The following is a 16,254-nucleotide window of genomic DNA, read 5'->3' on the forward strand; positions in this document are numbered from 1 at the left end:
TCCTTCCCTGAAAGTCTCGGGGGGATTTGTCAAGCGGGGATTGAGAAAAAGGGGGGTCCCAAAACGCGTTTTCCCCATGCATTTTTCCATAGGACCTTTAGTCCAAGCTACAGCCCGAACGGCTGAACAGAATTACTTGAAATTTGGCAGAGAGGTAGTCCTCAGGTCAGGGATGTGCCTTTTGCAGGTCTGGTGTAAATCTGTTCAGTATTACCTGAGAAAATAGCATTTAAATCAATATATATATCTATAAGCGTGCTCCGAGCGCGTACGGTAAGCTTACCGTACGCGCACGCTGCCGTGCGCGAGCTTAATTCTGATTGGTGGTTACATGACTGTAAACATTCGAATCGGTCGAAATCAGGAAGTGTCGGCCGCCATTTTGTCTCTCGCAGTCTGAGGGGGTGAAAAACAAAGGTGGAGAATGTGAAAAGGGGGCAGGGTGGACAGTTCCTGACCCCCTAGCCTTTGTCAGGGGGTCCCAGAAGGACCACCAAGGGCCAAAATTGACTTTAATTTTTTTGCGAAAAATCGCGGAGTACGCGTAGCGTGCGCGCACGGTGAAAAACCTTAAAAAAAAAAAAAGAATACATAACTTAGCATTTAAAAAAACGTACAAATTCACTGAAAAAACCATAGGTTTCACACACGTTATAGTTAGGAATTAGCATTTAAAAAACCTTGCAAATTCACTTAAAAAACCATAGGTTTCACACATGTTATAGTTAGCTGGACATTTCACTCGTGAAAAACCATTGAAATTCCCCCGTTATAGTTAGTGCAGGCAACTATAACTCACGCGACCGCAATCCTCTGCTGATGACGTCAGATATTACATCACTGATGACATATGTGTCTTTCTGAAAAAAAAATATTTGTAATATATGTATAGCTAAAAATTAATGGAAGAAGACATGGGTAAATAAGTGTCTACATACAGTGATGTAATATCTGACGTCATCAGCAGAGGATTGCGGTCGCGTGAGTTATAGTTGCCTGCACTAACTATAACGGGGGAATTTCAATGGTTTTTCACGAGTGAAATGTCCAGCTAACTATAACATGTGTGAAACCTATGGTTTTTTAAGTGAATATATATATATATATATATATATATATATATATATATATTCACTGAAAAAACCATAGGTTTCAGGGGAGTTATTGTTAGTTGGACATTTCACTCGTTCAAAACCATAGAAATTCCCCCGTTATAGTTAGTTCAGCTAACTATAAATCACGCGCCCCAATGCACTGCTGATGATGTCACATATTACATCACTCATGACATGGTCAATGACATCACTCATGACATCACTGATGACATCTCAAATGACATCACTGATGACATCATTGATGACATCATCCAGTGAATGTGTGTTTTTCTGAAAATTAAATATGTTTTATATATGTATATCTCAAGGTCAATGGAAGAATAAATGGGTACATAAGTGTCTAAATGGATGATTTTTTAAATGAAAAATTGATTGTATAACTGACTGATTAAGAGTATCGTAGTGAATACATGTGTTATTGAGTAATGTTTAAATATGTAAATATCTGTATCAGTCTCTCACTTTGTGTAAAGGTGACTGCATGGGTTGGTGAGTAGCTACATGAGTGTCTATATGGGTTATTGCTTGCTTTTTCGAGTATCAGTATGTGTGTCTGAGTATCTGGAAGGTTCGGTGGGGGTATTATGTAGTGCATAGATGCATGAATGAGTGACTCACTGTTTGTATGTGTTGAAGACAGCATGTGTGCAGGACTGTATGGGTGGATGAGTGTGTGTATGGGTGTGTTAAAGAGTGAATCACTGTCCCAATAGTGTCTTTATTAGTAACTACATATGTTTTAAACTAGTATATGTGAGTATTGGCGTATATAAGTGAATATATGTGAGAGTGAGAGATTGGAAGAGTTCCTGTATACATTAGTATGTGTTTCTATATGTGATTGCTTAAGAGAGTAAGTATGTGTAAGTTTCTGTAGAAGTAAGTGTGGTGGTGTGTGTATAACTGTATATGCAAGTAAATGGATGTTTGATTCTTTATTAGCATGAGTTACTATGTGTGTGAGTAACTCTATGAATGAGTGGCGGTGTGTAACAGGATGTATAGGTGTATGAGTACATACGATGAGTGAGTACATGTATAAGTGACTATATAGGACTGTTGGTGAATGAGTGGATGTGTATATAGATCTTGGAATTACTGAATAGGTTGTTGTAACTGGTATTAGTATGTCCATTTTTTTGAAAAGTTTAGTTTGTATTTTTCAATGTGTGTATCAAAGGTTATATTAGGGTGAGAAGAGGTCTGCCACTCTATCACAAGGATGATGTAATCAGTGATGTCACTTGAGATGCCATCAGTGATGTCATGAGTGATGTCACTGACCATGTCATGACTGATGTAATATGTGACGTCATCAGCAGTGCATTGCGGGCGTGTGAGGTAAAGTTAGCTGAACTAACTATAACGGGGGAATTTCTATGGTTTTGTACGTGTGAAATGTCCAACTAACTATAACGCACCCTGAAACTAATGTTTTTTTCAGTGAATTTCTAAGGTTTTTTAAATGCTAATTTCTAACTATAACGTGCCTGAAACCTATGGTTTTTTCAGTGAATTTCCAAGGTTTTTTAAATGTTAATTTCTAACTATAACATGCCTGAAACCTATGGTTTTTTCAGTGAATTTCAAAGGTTTTTTAAATGCTAGTGTCTAACTATGCCTACAGAGCTAGGAAATGTCAAGAAAGAAGAAAAAACGCACAGAAAGAAACAAAAGAAATGCAGAAAGAATCAACAGAAGTCCACAAAGACGAAGAAAAGTGCAGGACATGTGAGGGAAGAACCAACAGAGGAGCAGAAAGAAGCCTTGTTGCAAAATCATCCTGTACCCTCAACCTTTTCAGACGGGTACTGGTAGTAACTGAGTCTGACTAACCAGTCCTAGAGCCAGTGCTATGTTAAAAACACTTAGAATACAGTGAAAACACCTACATACACTAGGGAACACTATGCGTTGGGGTCCCCCTGTGATTAGCATGACCTCCTCTGTAAACCCCTAGTAAATAATAGGCCAGGGGGATTAAAACTACCTCTTAAAACATGCCACGGGGTGCATTTGCACACTGGTGAAGGGAGGGGGAGAGCCTGAGGTGACATGTGTGCAAACACACCCTTTGAGCCTTTTAAGTTGGGGGATAAAGTCCCCTTGAATCCTGAGGGTCCCTGGGGTCCAATTAGCCCACTAGGTACCTCCAGTAAGCGCCACAGAGCTGCGTTGCAGAGAGGTGTAAAAAGGGGCACGGCCTAGACCACCTCTCTGCAATGCAGGGCAGTGGCACTTACTGGAAGCACCTGGTGGGCTAGTTGGCACCCAGGGTCCCTCAGGATTGAAGGGGAATTATTTCCCCAACATAAAACGCGCCACAGGGCGTGTTTGCACACATCACCTCAGGACCCGTCCCCTCCCTTCACCACTGTGCAAACACGCTCTGTGGCCATTTTAAGTTGGGAGATTAAGTCCCCTTGAATCCTGAGAGTCCCTAGGGTCCAACTAGCCCACTAAGTACCTCCAGTAAGCGCCACAGAGCTGCGTTGCAGAGAGGTGTAAAAAGGGACACGACCTGCACCACCTCTCTGCAACACAGCGCAGTGGCACCTACTGGAAGCACCTGGTGGGCTAGTTGCCCCCAGGGGCCCTCAGGATAGAAGGGGAATTATTTCCCCAACTTAAAAAACGCCACAGGGCGTGATTGCACACGTCATTTCAGGCCCAGTCCCCTCCCTTCCCCACTGTGTAAACATGCCCTGTTGCCATTTTAAGTTGGGAGATTAAGTCCCCTTGAATCCTGAGGGTCCCTAGGGTGGTCAAACTAGCCCACTAGGTACCTCCAGTAAGGGCCGTTGCAGAGAGATGTAAAAAGGGGCACGGCCTGCACCACCTCTCTGCAACCCAGCGCAGTGTCACTTACTGGAAGCACCTGGTGGGCTAGTTGGCCCCCAGGGGCCCTGAGGATTGAAGGGGAATTAATTACCCAACTTAAAACACGCCACAGGACGTGTTTGCACATGTCACCTCAGGCCCCGTCCCCTCCCTTCACCACTGTGTAAACACGCCCCCTGTGGCAGTTCTAAGTTGGGAGATTAAGTCCCCTTGAATCCTAAGGGTCCCTAGGGTCAAACTAGCCCACTAGCTACCTCCAGTAAGTGCCACAGAGCTGCGTTGGAGAGTGTTGTAAAAAGAGGCGTGGCCTCTGAACACCTGTCTGCAACGCAGCTCCCTGGTGCATACTAGAGATACCTGGTGGGCTAGTTGGCCCTCAGGGACCCTCCATATTGAGGAGAATTAATTCCCCAACTTACAACTCGCCACAAGGCGCGTTTGCACAATGGTGAAGGAAGGGGGCGGGGCCTGAGGTGACATGTGTGCAAACACGCCCCGTGGTGCGTTTTAAGTTGGGGGCTTAACTCCCCTTGAATCCTGAGGATCCCTGGGGTGCAACTAACCAACCAGGTACTTCCATTAAGCGCCACAGAGCTGCGTTGCAGAGAGGTGTAAAAAGGGGCATGGCCTCAGAACACCTCTCTGCAACGCAGCTCCGTGGCGCATACTGGAGGTTACTGGTGGGCTAGTTGGCCCCCAGGGACCCCCAGTATTGAAGGGGATTTAATTCCCCAATTTAAAACGCACCACAGGGCGCGTTTGCAGAGTGGCTCTATGAGGGGGCGGGGCCTAGGCACGATCGCGTATCTTTTTTTATTTATTTTTTTGGAAGGGGCTGTGTAGCCCCCCTTCTTTTTACTTTTTTTGGGCCCTGGGGACCCCATTCCCCAGGGCCTGACCCAAATGTTAAAAAAAAAAATTATTAATGGGAAGGGGGCCGCGTGGGCCCTCCTCCCGTGCCCAATTCCGGGCCTCGGGGACCCCATCCCCTGGGGCATGGGCATTTTTTTTATATTCTTTTGGAGGGGGGGCTGCATGGCCCCCCTCCTAAGGCCATTTATGGCCCGGGGACCCCATCCCCTGTGGCCCTCCTTTGCGTTTTTTCTTTTTTTTTTAAATAATTATTATTCGGGAGGGGGGCTGCGTGGCCCCCTCCCTTGCCACTTCTGGCCCTGGGGACCCCATCCCCTGGGGCCTGGCCACCTCATTGGGGACCATGGGGGGAGCACCAATGCCCCCACGGTCCCAGCCAGCTCCCCGCCTCCTGCGGGAGCTGGTTTCACATTGCTTTCCCACATGGGGAGCTGCTAAGATGCAGCTCCCCGTGTGGAAAAGCAATCTGCTTTGGTATTTGGAAGAGAGAGCAGGTTTCCTGCTCTCTCTTCCAAATACCAAAGCAGTGTTTGCTAAGGCATACTGCAGTGTCCCAGGGGTGGGCACTGCAGGAGCCGGCCCTGGGGGGTGGCGGTCCCCAGGGCCTTCACAGGCTCCAGGAGGGGGGGCCGCGCGGTCCCCCTCCCAACATCTACAAAGCCCCGGGGGTGGTGGTCCCTGGGGGCTTTGGGGGTCCATCACGGACCCCCTAATTTAAATATTTAGAGCCCTGGGGAGGTGGTGGTCCCCAGGGCGTGTGGGGGGGCTCGAGCCCCCACACAGGTTTTTTTATTTTATTTTGTAAAAAATAACAAGCCCCAGGCGGTGGTGGTCCCCGGGGCTGCAAGGGGGCCGTGAGCCCCCCCGCAAATATTTTAGATGAGCCCTGGGGGGTGGTGGTCCCCAGGGCTTGGGGGGCCTTTGAGCCCCCCCACATGTAATTAATAGTCCCTGGGGGTGGCGGTCCCCGGGGCACGGGAGCTGTGAGCCCCCCCGCAAATATGTTTTAAAAGCCCCGGGGGTTGGTAGTGCCCAGGGCTGGGGGGCCCCTTTGGGCACCCCATCCCAATACATATTTTGCCCCTGGGACTTGGCCCACCCAGGGGCTGAATATTAACGAAGCGCGGGAGCCCGCGCTTCTTTTTTTTATTTTTCGCCTGAAATTCGTGCTGGATGCGCGAATCTCGCCGATTTTTTTAAAAAAAAGAAATGCTTTTTTGGGCACTGGGGTTCCTTGTGGGACCCCCTGAGTAGGCCTAGGGGTCAGGGTGTTTCTACCCTGACTCCTTTTTGCGTTTTGCGCATTACTTTTTCTGTTTTCTTGTGCCTCGTTGATGGCTGCCAACACTTCCTGGTTTGGAGTGTTGGCAGCCAATTAGCATAAAGCTCGTGATCGGGAGGGTTCGAGGATCCTGCACGGCCATAGATATATATGTGTTTTTACTTTTGATTTTCTCAGCAACTTCTGAACGGACTTACACCATTTAACAAAAAGGGTTCTTTCTGAACCAAGAACTACCTCTTTGCCAAATTTGGTGTAATTCCGTTCAGCAGTTCGGGCTGTAGCCCCGGCTAACGTTTCCTATGGGAAATTGCATGGGGAGAACACGTTTTGGGACCCCCTTTTTACTCGGCCCCCGCTTGACGAATCACCCCAAAACTTTCAAGATAGGAGTGGACCGGAGCGCCCCACGAGTTTTGAAAATTTCGCGAAGATTCGTCAACCGGCGCCAAAGTTATTGGAAATAGAATGTTGTGAATTTCCTATGGAAAATAGGTCCTAACTATAACTATCTACTGGCGACCGCCAGAGGATAATATATATATATACACATTAAGGTTAAACAAATATCAATATTTCATGCCCTGGAGGATCCGCAGAGCTGACAGAACTAAAGATAAGATCTAATTGGCTGCATCAACAGTGGTGTGGTGACAGCCATTTTAGGAATAACGGACTGAGTCCCCTGTCCTGTTGTAAGTTAAAATACAAAGATATAGAAGGGCAGGGTAGAGATATTCTCCCCTCCTAGGCCTAGATGGGGGCCAAGAGGGAATGCCGCTGGGGCCAAAACCAGCAATTTTGTTGTTGGCAATTGTTTTTATTGGTTGATCCGCGGATCCGTGGCTCTATTGAAAGAAAATTATGGCCTCCCACATTTTATTAAAGTACATCACAGGGCGGACCAAGGCATTGGAGTAGCAAACACATTTTTGGGGGAGTGGCACTAGGCCCCCTTCCCTGAGCCCCGGGCTGATATTTTTAAATGGGGAGGGGGGCTCGTGGCCTCAAAGAAGCCCCTGGAGACCCCATCCCCGTAGCTAAACATACAATTTAAAGGGGAGGGGCATGGAGTCCACCTCCCTGAGCTGATTAGCATGCACTGCTAATCAGCTCATATGTTACATCATTTATGACATGTCCTATGATTGCTCTGATTACATCCCTGAAATATATTAAATTACTTCATTCATTACAATTCTGTGAATGACATGCACAAGTTATAATTATTTTAGAACAGGAGTTATAGTTACTTGACAGAACTATAACTAATGAATTTCAGTGGTGTTGTTGGCTTATAATAGTATGTTTTAACTGACATATTCACCTAACTATAATGTCCCTCTAACCTTGTGTTTTTCAGTGTGTATATATGTTAACTGAAAAACACAAATATTAAAATAATGTTACAGTTAGGTGTAATAAAAATATCTGTTTCCGTTTAAAAATAAGTTAGATATTCACTGAAAAAAATCAAAGGGTAAAGTTACGTTAAAGTTTAGTGAATATGTCAGTGTCAGCATTAACGCTTTGAACAAAAAAAAAACATGAATTCACCAGTTTATAGTTAGCAGTGCTAACTATAACTTACGCTCTCACCATCACTTTTTGTGATATCACATAAGACATCAGTCATGACATATTCTATGAAATCATTCATGACATCACTGATGACATTTCAAAGGACATTATTGATGACATCACTGAAGACATCATTTACAGTTCACATAGTGGTGAGTAACCACATATTAATTCTACATTATTTCCTACAGCTTGGGCACAGCTAACGGGTGTAAGTGTTTACACAATGTGTGTGCTCCTAAGGCCCCATAGCTGTGTAGAGGTACTGAACATGTTATAAATGTTTGCATTCAAGATTAACTCTGTGTGCAAGTGACAGTTGGTATGTATTCATTATTCTCCACACAACTTTTTGGTTCTGAGGAAAACGTTTCCAACAGGAAAATGATTCTACATATTAGATACTAACTTTTGTAAGCAGCCTTTAGTTATTAGAGAGAATAGTGTCAGCAAGATAATTTATACTTAACATAGAAGAGAGTGTGCACCAAACACTAACCTATGTACGTGTGCTTGTTTTGCTTCAGACGAAGGGCTATGTGTATAGTTTTCACCACAGTATGAAGGGTGCAGATAGGATGATTTTTAGCACCTTCACATCTTGATTATTTTTAGCAAATAGAGTATTTTTTGACAACTATGGCATTTTGACACTCTTCTTAGTAGATTCTTTTGAATACTCTCTGGTCTATTTCTTATGCGAGTTTCACTGTTTGCAATGGTATGGTATAGAATGAACTCGTTCCCTAGATTAAACAATGGTTACGGTACTCAGTTCTCTACTAATATCAACTTCATTTCTTATTGTAGGTTCAGTGTGTGTCCATAGTATTGCATTTGTTTGGAATTGGTTTTCCCTATTTTGGCTGTCTCAGAATAGTTGTATACAGATTGAACACTGCACTCAATGACGGTGGTTGATGTGAACTATGCTATGTGTAAAGCCATAGTAATATTTACAGCAACTATAACTGGTGGCCAGGTCCCGGGGCATACCTTGAAAATTGGAGGGGGCGCATGTGCCCCCTTCAGGGCATATCAAAGCCCCGGGGACCACCACCTCCTCAGGCATTGGTTATTATGTATGTGAGGGTTGCCCACGTGGCATACCCGCACGTCCCAGGGATTACCACCCACCAGGGCAAATGTTTATAACTAATGTGGGGGACCCGTGTGATCCCCTGCAGCCCCCGGGACCGCCACCTCCCCGGGCCTAAACTTAGAATGAATGCAGGGAGCCTTATGGCCTCCCTTGCAGCCCCAGGGACTGCCCCATGCCTGGGATAATTAAAAAATAAATGCAGAGTGGCCTGTATGCCACACCCCACAGCCCCAGGGACCACCACCTCCCTAGGGCAATTTACTAAAAATAAGGGGGGGCAAGCAGCTCCCCCGCAGCCCCGGAGATCGCCACGTTCACAGGGCTGAAAAACATGAACGTAGGGGTCAATCAATCAATCAATCACTAATCTTATATAGTGTGACTACTCACTTGTGAAGGCATTAAGCCATGGATGGCCGTGGGGACCGTCACCCCCCAGGACCAGCTCCTGCTGTGCCCCGGGTTGCCCACCCCTCAGGACATAGCTGTTTGCTGTGGCTTGGTGGGAGCCTTACTGCTCCCGCCAAGCCACAGCAAATGTTCTGCTTCCAGCAAGTGGGAGAATTTAAAAGGAAGTGGAGCAGAATTACTTTCACACACTGGGAGCTGCCTTTCCAGCAGCTCCCTGCGTATGAAAGCAATGCCAGCTCGCACAAGAGGTGGGGAGTTGGCAGGGACCACCAACAAAATTCACTGGGTGCCCTGGGTAGGACCAGGGCACCCAGTATGGAGGCTGGGCCCCAGGGATATATCCCCAGGGCCGAAATCAGCCCAGGAGGGGGGGCTGCCTGGCCTCCCATCCTATTCTAAAAAAAAGTAAATAAAAAGGCTGGGCCCTGGGGGGTGGGGTCCCCAGCACCAAAATTGGCCCGGGAGAAGGGCCACACAGCCCCCCTCATCTGCTCTTAAAAAAATAGGACTGGTCCTGCCTGATGGGCTGAAATCGGCCTGAGGAGACGGGGCCTCTTGCCCTCCCTTAATATATATATATTTTTTTAAGTCTGCCCTAGCAAGTCTCCAGATGCCCCACCCCCATTCACCACCACTATGCAAATGTGCCTTCTGGCACACTACTGGTTGAGGGATGAAGTACCCTTGACTTTTGAGGGTCCTTGGGGGCTAACTACCCCTCTTGTTACCTCCAGAATATCCCACACAGTGGTATTGCTGAAAGTTCATCGGAGGCCCTGCCACCTTTTTCCACCACTCTGCAAACGTGCCTCCTGTTGCACTACTGGTTTGGGAATGAAGTCCCCTTGAATGCTGAGGGTCCATGGGGGCCAAGAACCCTTTCTTTTACGTCTAGTAAGTCCCACCCAGTGGGATTGCTGAGAGGTCTTCGAGGCCACACCCCCTTTCTCTACCACTCTGCAAAAGTACCTCCTGGTGCACTACTCGTTGGGGGATAAAGTCCCCTTGGCTGCTGAGGGTTGCTTGGGGTGAACACACCCCTCCTGTTACCTCCAGTAAGTCCCTCACAGCGGGATTGCTGAGAGGTCTTCGGAGGCCATGCCCTTTTTCTCTACCACTCTGCAACTATGCCTCCTGGCGAACTACTGGTTATGAGATGTAGTCCCTTTGGATCCTGAGGGTCCTTGGGGGCCAAGAACCCCTCCTGTTACCTCCGGTGAGTCCTACACAGTGGGATTGCTGAGAGCTCATCCGAGGCCCCGGAACCCTTTCTCTTCTGCTCTGCAAATGCACCTCCTGGTGCACTACTTGTTGGGGGATGAAGTCCCCTTGGATGCTAAGGATACTTGGGGAGCAAGAAACTCTCCCGCTACCTCCAGTAAGTCCTAACCAGTGGGATTGCTGAGAGCTTGTGGGAGGCCCCGCCCCCTTTCTCCACTAATTAGAAAATAGAATTTAAAAAAACCTTATGAATTCACTGAAAAAAACAAAGGTTACAGGGATGTTATAGTTAGGAACCAGAATAAAAAAACTTTACAAATTCACTGAAAAAAATAAAGGTTACAGGAACATTACAGTTAGGCTCACATTTCACAAGCACAAAATCAGTGAAATTCAGCAGTTATAGTTAGCTGAGCTAACTACAACTTAGGCCCCTACAATGCATTGCTTATGACCTCAGATATTACATTGCTCATGACATGGTCAGTGACATCATTGATGACATCTCAAATGACATCACTGATGATATTACTGATGACATCAACCAGTGATTCTGAGTGTTTTCTAAAGGTAACTGAGTGTTAAACACATATACTAAGGTAAGTGGCTGTGGGAGTACCAGTACGGGTGAGTGAGTGGGTGTGTAAGTGGCGTATAAAAGAGTCAGTGAGTATTTGAGAGACTGTATACATGATTAGGGTTCTCATTTAATAGGTTATTTCATTAATCAGTTTTAGAATGCTTTTTGCACTGAATGTAAGCTATTGCTTGATTTTGAAAAAAATCTCGCATTTTAAGAGGTAATTAATTCAAATATGTGCTTGTTATATGGTGATCATGTTCGGACAATGTTATCCAATCTACATTTCATACTAACACAAGTATAAATTCCTTTGCCTTGCTTTCCACTGATCCTAAGAACTAAAAGGTAAATGTTTTGACAGCAAGTAGCCCTCCAGAAGAAAGACTGACAAGGCAGCAGTGATCCCAGCTTGTGGGTTTACTTTCCAAGACGTCTAGCAGAAAATATGCCAGAACCCAAACAGAATATGAAATGTTTTATTGAAAGCCAGTTGAGAGTGAAACATTGTGTAAGGATTACATGGAATTACAACAACATCAGTTAAATGTAAACATATTGCAACACATGCAATTAATTATGATCTAATACATTTGGCAACTTTTAAGTTAGTACAGCACAAAGTGAAGGTAAATGTTCATGGACAGCATCAAAGATATTTTGGTGTGACATATTTAGATTTTTGGACGTTATTATGGAGAGATCTTTTTCTTAGGCAAAGAAGAAACAGCATTGATTTACTGGGCTATATGACAACCACTATGAAATATTGTATGTTTTTGTATTTCAAAGCTAAATGCTACAGATAGCTTGGAAATTAAAATACCCTACATGCTTCATTGTGGAAGCACAAACTCAAATATTCTACACAAATTGAATATGCATATTCACAACATCCTTGAATAAGGAAGGGTCGTTTGGGCTTGGCTGTATTTGACTCATAATCAGCTACAAAAAGATCATTCTTATAATTAATTGAAGTAATGAGTTGGCTTAATTAAGTCCATATCCAACATTTTGTATGAGCATAATAAATTTGGCCATTTTTGCATTTTTTACTTTGTTAATGTCTATTGATTTTTTAACGATTACAGGCATGCTTGTTAAATGAGGCATCTGTTTCTGTATCGACTTCTTTTTATTTCATAATTTAGGAAGCAGACAATACAATAATTTATGGGACACTCTTGAATACGTACCCGCTGCAAGGGGTTAATGTAAATTTTGGTATAAAACAGTTGGTCATCATCGTTATCTTGAAGCTCCCATTGATCAACAATACTTTTAATGGATGACAGATACCCAATAAATCCTATAAAACAAAAACAGCAAACATGGGTTTAAAAAGCATATATTGTAAAACAGAATTAACATTGAGTAAAAAAAAAATAGAAAATGAGTTCTCATAAATCATGGAAATTTTACATACCAAACAAAGAGCAATCTGATCTCGAGATACTTGGTTGAGTATTGCATGGAATGGGGATTAGTACTAGTGCTTACCTACAGGTCCATGCCACTGTGGATAGCAAAGCCATGAGTTATAGTTACTTTAGGGCATGAGTTAGAGTTACTTGAGATATGTATGCGTGTTGAATATCAGTGATTTTGCTAGTTTAAAACTATGTTTTTACCAACATTTTCACCTAACTATAATGGAGCAGTACATATTAAAATTCCTTACTATAATGTCACTTTTTTCAGTGAATTTCTAGGTTTTTTAATATATCTTTTAGCATATCCAAGGCCAATGCCTGTAGCTAGACCTGCATCCAACCCCTGCAGTCAGCCAGCTCCTCACCATCTATGACCTATGGCAACTCAAGGCATGGAGTTGGCTGCAAGGGGTGGCCTGTGGCCAGGCTTTTTGCCCTTCCCCACTATGGTTAGCCAGCCATCACGCACCAGGCACACTTTGGTGGTTTTGTGGGATTGGCCACAGTAAGCCACTCAAGCCCAGCTCCTCTTGTTCTGTTAATCCCATGGGCGTCACATGGGAGGACACAAGCAAGATCACAGAAACCATTTTTAAAAATATTTGTGCCTTGGGAGTGTGTTCCTATGGGCCCGCCCCACATAGTCGGGGGATAAGGGTACCTAGACCCTGCTCCCTTATGCTTCATTTGTTTTTATTTTCAGGACACAGGGACAGAGTCCCCGTGACCTTAAATGGCGATTTCAACATTTCTCTTCCTGTAGCAACTAGCCAATCAGAGTGTGAGGTCCAGCTGGAGTTTGCGGGAGCCCTTCAGTTCTGTGAGAGCTAGGAGGCCGACTAGGGAAAAAAGCCTTCTCAACCCATCAGATTGCTCTATTTTTTTTTAACGTGCGTGAACCCAACAGACATAAAACGTTTTTAAAACTTAATTTCTCAAAAACTACTGAACTAATTTATACCAAATTTTAAAAAGCATGCTTTCTGGACTAAGATCGAGCTTTCTGCCAAATGTGGAGAAATTCTGTTCAGCTGTTTTCACTGTTCAATCTCCCTATAACAAAATAAATGAGGAAATTGTGTTTTAGGACCCCTCTTTTTTTGGCCCCTGCCGGATGGGTCACCTTGAAGCTTTGCGGGAAAGAACTGAGGTGCAGGTCCTTTTCTTTTGGAAAGTTTTTTGAAGATTTATCAAACCAACAAATCCATTTCCTCTGCTAACTAAGGGTCTGATTTTGATTTTTGTGGATGGGATACAAATGTGATGGATATCCCGTCCACCGTATTACAAGTGCCATAGGATATAATGCACTTGTTATACAGTGGACGGAATAGCCATCACGTTTGCAACGGAGTATCCCATCAGCCAAGATCTAAATCAGGCCCAGAGTCCTAAATATAACTGCAGAGTGGCATGTATATATATATAACCTACTGGTGGGTTGCCAGTAGGTAGTTATACTTATAGTTAGGACCTAGTTTCCATAGAAAAGGGATTTTCTGACTTGCTTAGAACTTTGGCGCCATTTGACGAATCTTCACAAACTTTTTCCATAAAAGTGGCTACAGCCCAAACTGCTAGATGCAATTACACCAAACTTGGCAGAAAGGTAATTCTTGGTCTAGAAAGAGCCCTTTTTTTGATTTGGCATAAATCCATTCAGTAGTTGCAGAGTTAAAAACAAAATTGTAAATCTAGGGACGTGGCTCCCCCACAGTGGATCTGTAAAGTCACGCACCACCAGCAATGCCTTGATTGGTTGACTGCAACCTGACCAGGATTTTGCGGCTGACATTTTAAGTATAAGGGTATGGTTCTGTGGTCTCTTCAGAGGGGGAAATAATTCCGATTTGCTAACCTCCCTTTTTTCCTCCTTGGCCCCTGTGGTATGGGTGGCGGTCTCTACACTGTTCAAGAGACTACAATATGGTAAGCTTGGATCTTTGAGACTTCCTCCAGGTAATCATACAGTGCCTTGACAATAATAGGCTTCTATTGCATTGTAATAGCGGTCACTGACCAACACACCTGAAACTATGTATTTTTCTATGAATACTGTATTTTGTTGGGGACATGCAGTCCCATTTGTTTATGTTATGGGGTTCAGGCTGGTTTGCTTATTGGTACTTTCGGGGAAATGCTCAGTGGCGAAGTGGGGGAGGCAAGGATAGAAGATTTTGAAGCTATGTTACCCATTATCCTTTGTGGAGGAGGGGAGGGAGAGAAGAAACCAAGGGTGCGACTCTCAGAGACTCTCAGAGACCAGCATTAACACCTGGGACCACTAAATCCACATGGTGATCAATACACTTACGTGGAACATTAAGGGCCTTATCTTCCCTGCCAAATGAGACAAACTGTGAAAATACTTGCTAGATCAATGGGATGATGTGGTGGAGCTCCAAGAGACCCATCTCAGATGAGATGAGAACCATAGGTTGCAACATAAGGCCTACCCCATGATGTAAAGTTCTCCGCTGCAACCAAACACAACGGTGTGGCTCTATGCTTCCACAGATCGCTGAAATTTATACCCGAGGTTTGAAAAACCGATAAAAAAGTGAGAATTTTTATGGTGAAGGGACAAATTGCTGGTCGTAAGTGTACCTTTGCTTCTATTTATGCCCCTAACTCCAATCCAGTCCTGTTTATGCATACACATATCTCTGGTGGGGAGATATGCAGAAGGCGAGATCTTCCTGATGGGTGACTTTAATTCTACATGGGACTCAGGAATGGATAGCACTCACCTTCACAGGTCCCACACAGGGAGTTTCCCCAAGGCCCTGAAACAAGCAGTGCACTTGCTCACACTAATAGATGCCTCGAGGTCCCTCTACCCAACAACACGTGACTATACATTCTTTTCTTATGTTTCCAACAATTTTGTGAAGTGCGTGGATGCTCCATACGGAGTGTTCCCATGCTAGGATTCACACCCTAAGATGGTCAATGCTACAGCAACACTGACAGGGATGTGGAGTTCCTATAGCCCAACACCCAGGACATTTTGTTTGGGGTCAAGGGCAACAAGTTTTTATCTGTATTTTGTCCTTGGGACAAGTAGGACAAACCCCCTACAGCACAAACCCTTTGGCTGCTAGTTTACAGTACCATATTATGGATCATGGAAAGGCATTGTCTGCACTACAGGTACTATTTGTTCCCATGTGTTAATAATGTTCAAACTTGTATTTATGGTTCATTAATGCAAATCCTTTATTATTAGTGTGAGCGCTCTAAGTAAATGTTGTAAGCTCGGACTGCACTACTAACAGTCGTTCCAGTATAAAAATGTGTACACATGTTTTCAAAGTTTAGCAATATGTGGCTATGTATAATGCTACCAGAATGCTCTCTGGTTAGATGCAAATATTTGCAGAGGCTTGAAAGCGAGATTGATGATTATTTGCTTTTAAAATAAAATGTTCACAAAAAATTGCAAAGAGGAAAAAAAATATTTCACTAAACTACTGAAGCATTTGAGGTACCATTTATTTGCAGCATTATTTAGTGAAATGTGTTGATGTATGCTAGCATTTCCAAAAAATATTCATGATGGAAAATTAGTGTAACCAGTTTCAATAAGATTAAATAAAATGAATAAGCACTGGCAAAGCCAGTAGGTCTGAAATTGGTGGTCAGCTTTTTGGTTCTGTCAATGTGTGTCTTATTTTGGCATTTATTTTGTAAAACCCTATTGGTGTGGGGATCTGCCGGGCCTTCACCATTATAACAAACATTGGCAAAAGCAAAAACTGTTTTTGGTCTCAAAAAGCGCACATTGCCACAGTAGTTTCTGACACTGAACA

At 44.1% G+C, this 16,254-nt stretch overlaps 1 protein-coding gene across 2 annotated transcripts in view; it reads right to left on the minus strand.

Moving 5' to 3' along the window:
* The window catches only part of PLOD2 (procollagen-lysine,2-oxoglutarate 5-dioxygenase 2), a 357,685-nt gene that overhangs the window by 139,109 nt on the left and 202,322 nt on the right, over nucleotides 1-16,254 (minus strand). For both annotated transcript variants that reach the window (XM_085634099.1, XM_085634100.1), the window contains exon 5: nucleotides 12,206-12,318. In XM_085634099.1, the coding sequence (XP_085490225.1) occupies nucleotides 12,206-12,318 (113 nt within the window). The remainder of the gene's footprint in view (nucleotides 1-12,205; nucleotides 12,319-16,254) is intronic.

This window comes from Triturus cristatus, chromosome 11 (genome assembly GCF_964204655.1).
Source record: "Triturus cristatus chromosome 11, aTriCri1.1, whole genome shotgun sequence".
NCBI classification, from domain to species: domain Eukaryota; kingdom Metazoa; phylum Chordata; class Amphibia; order Caudata; family Salamandridae; genus Triturus; species Triturus cristatus.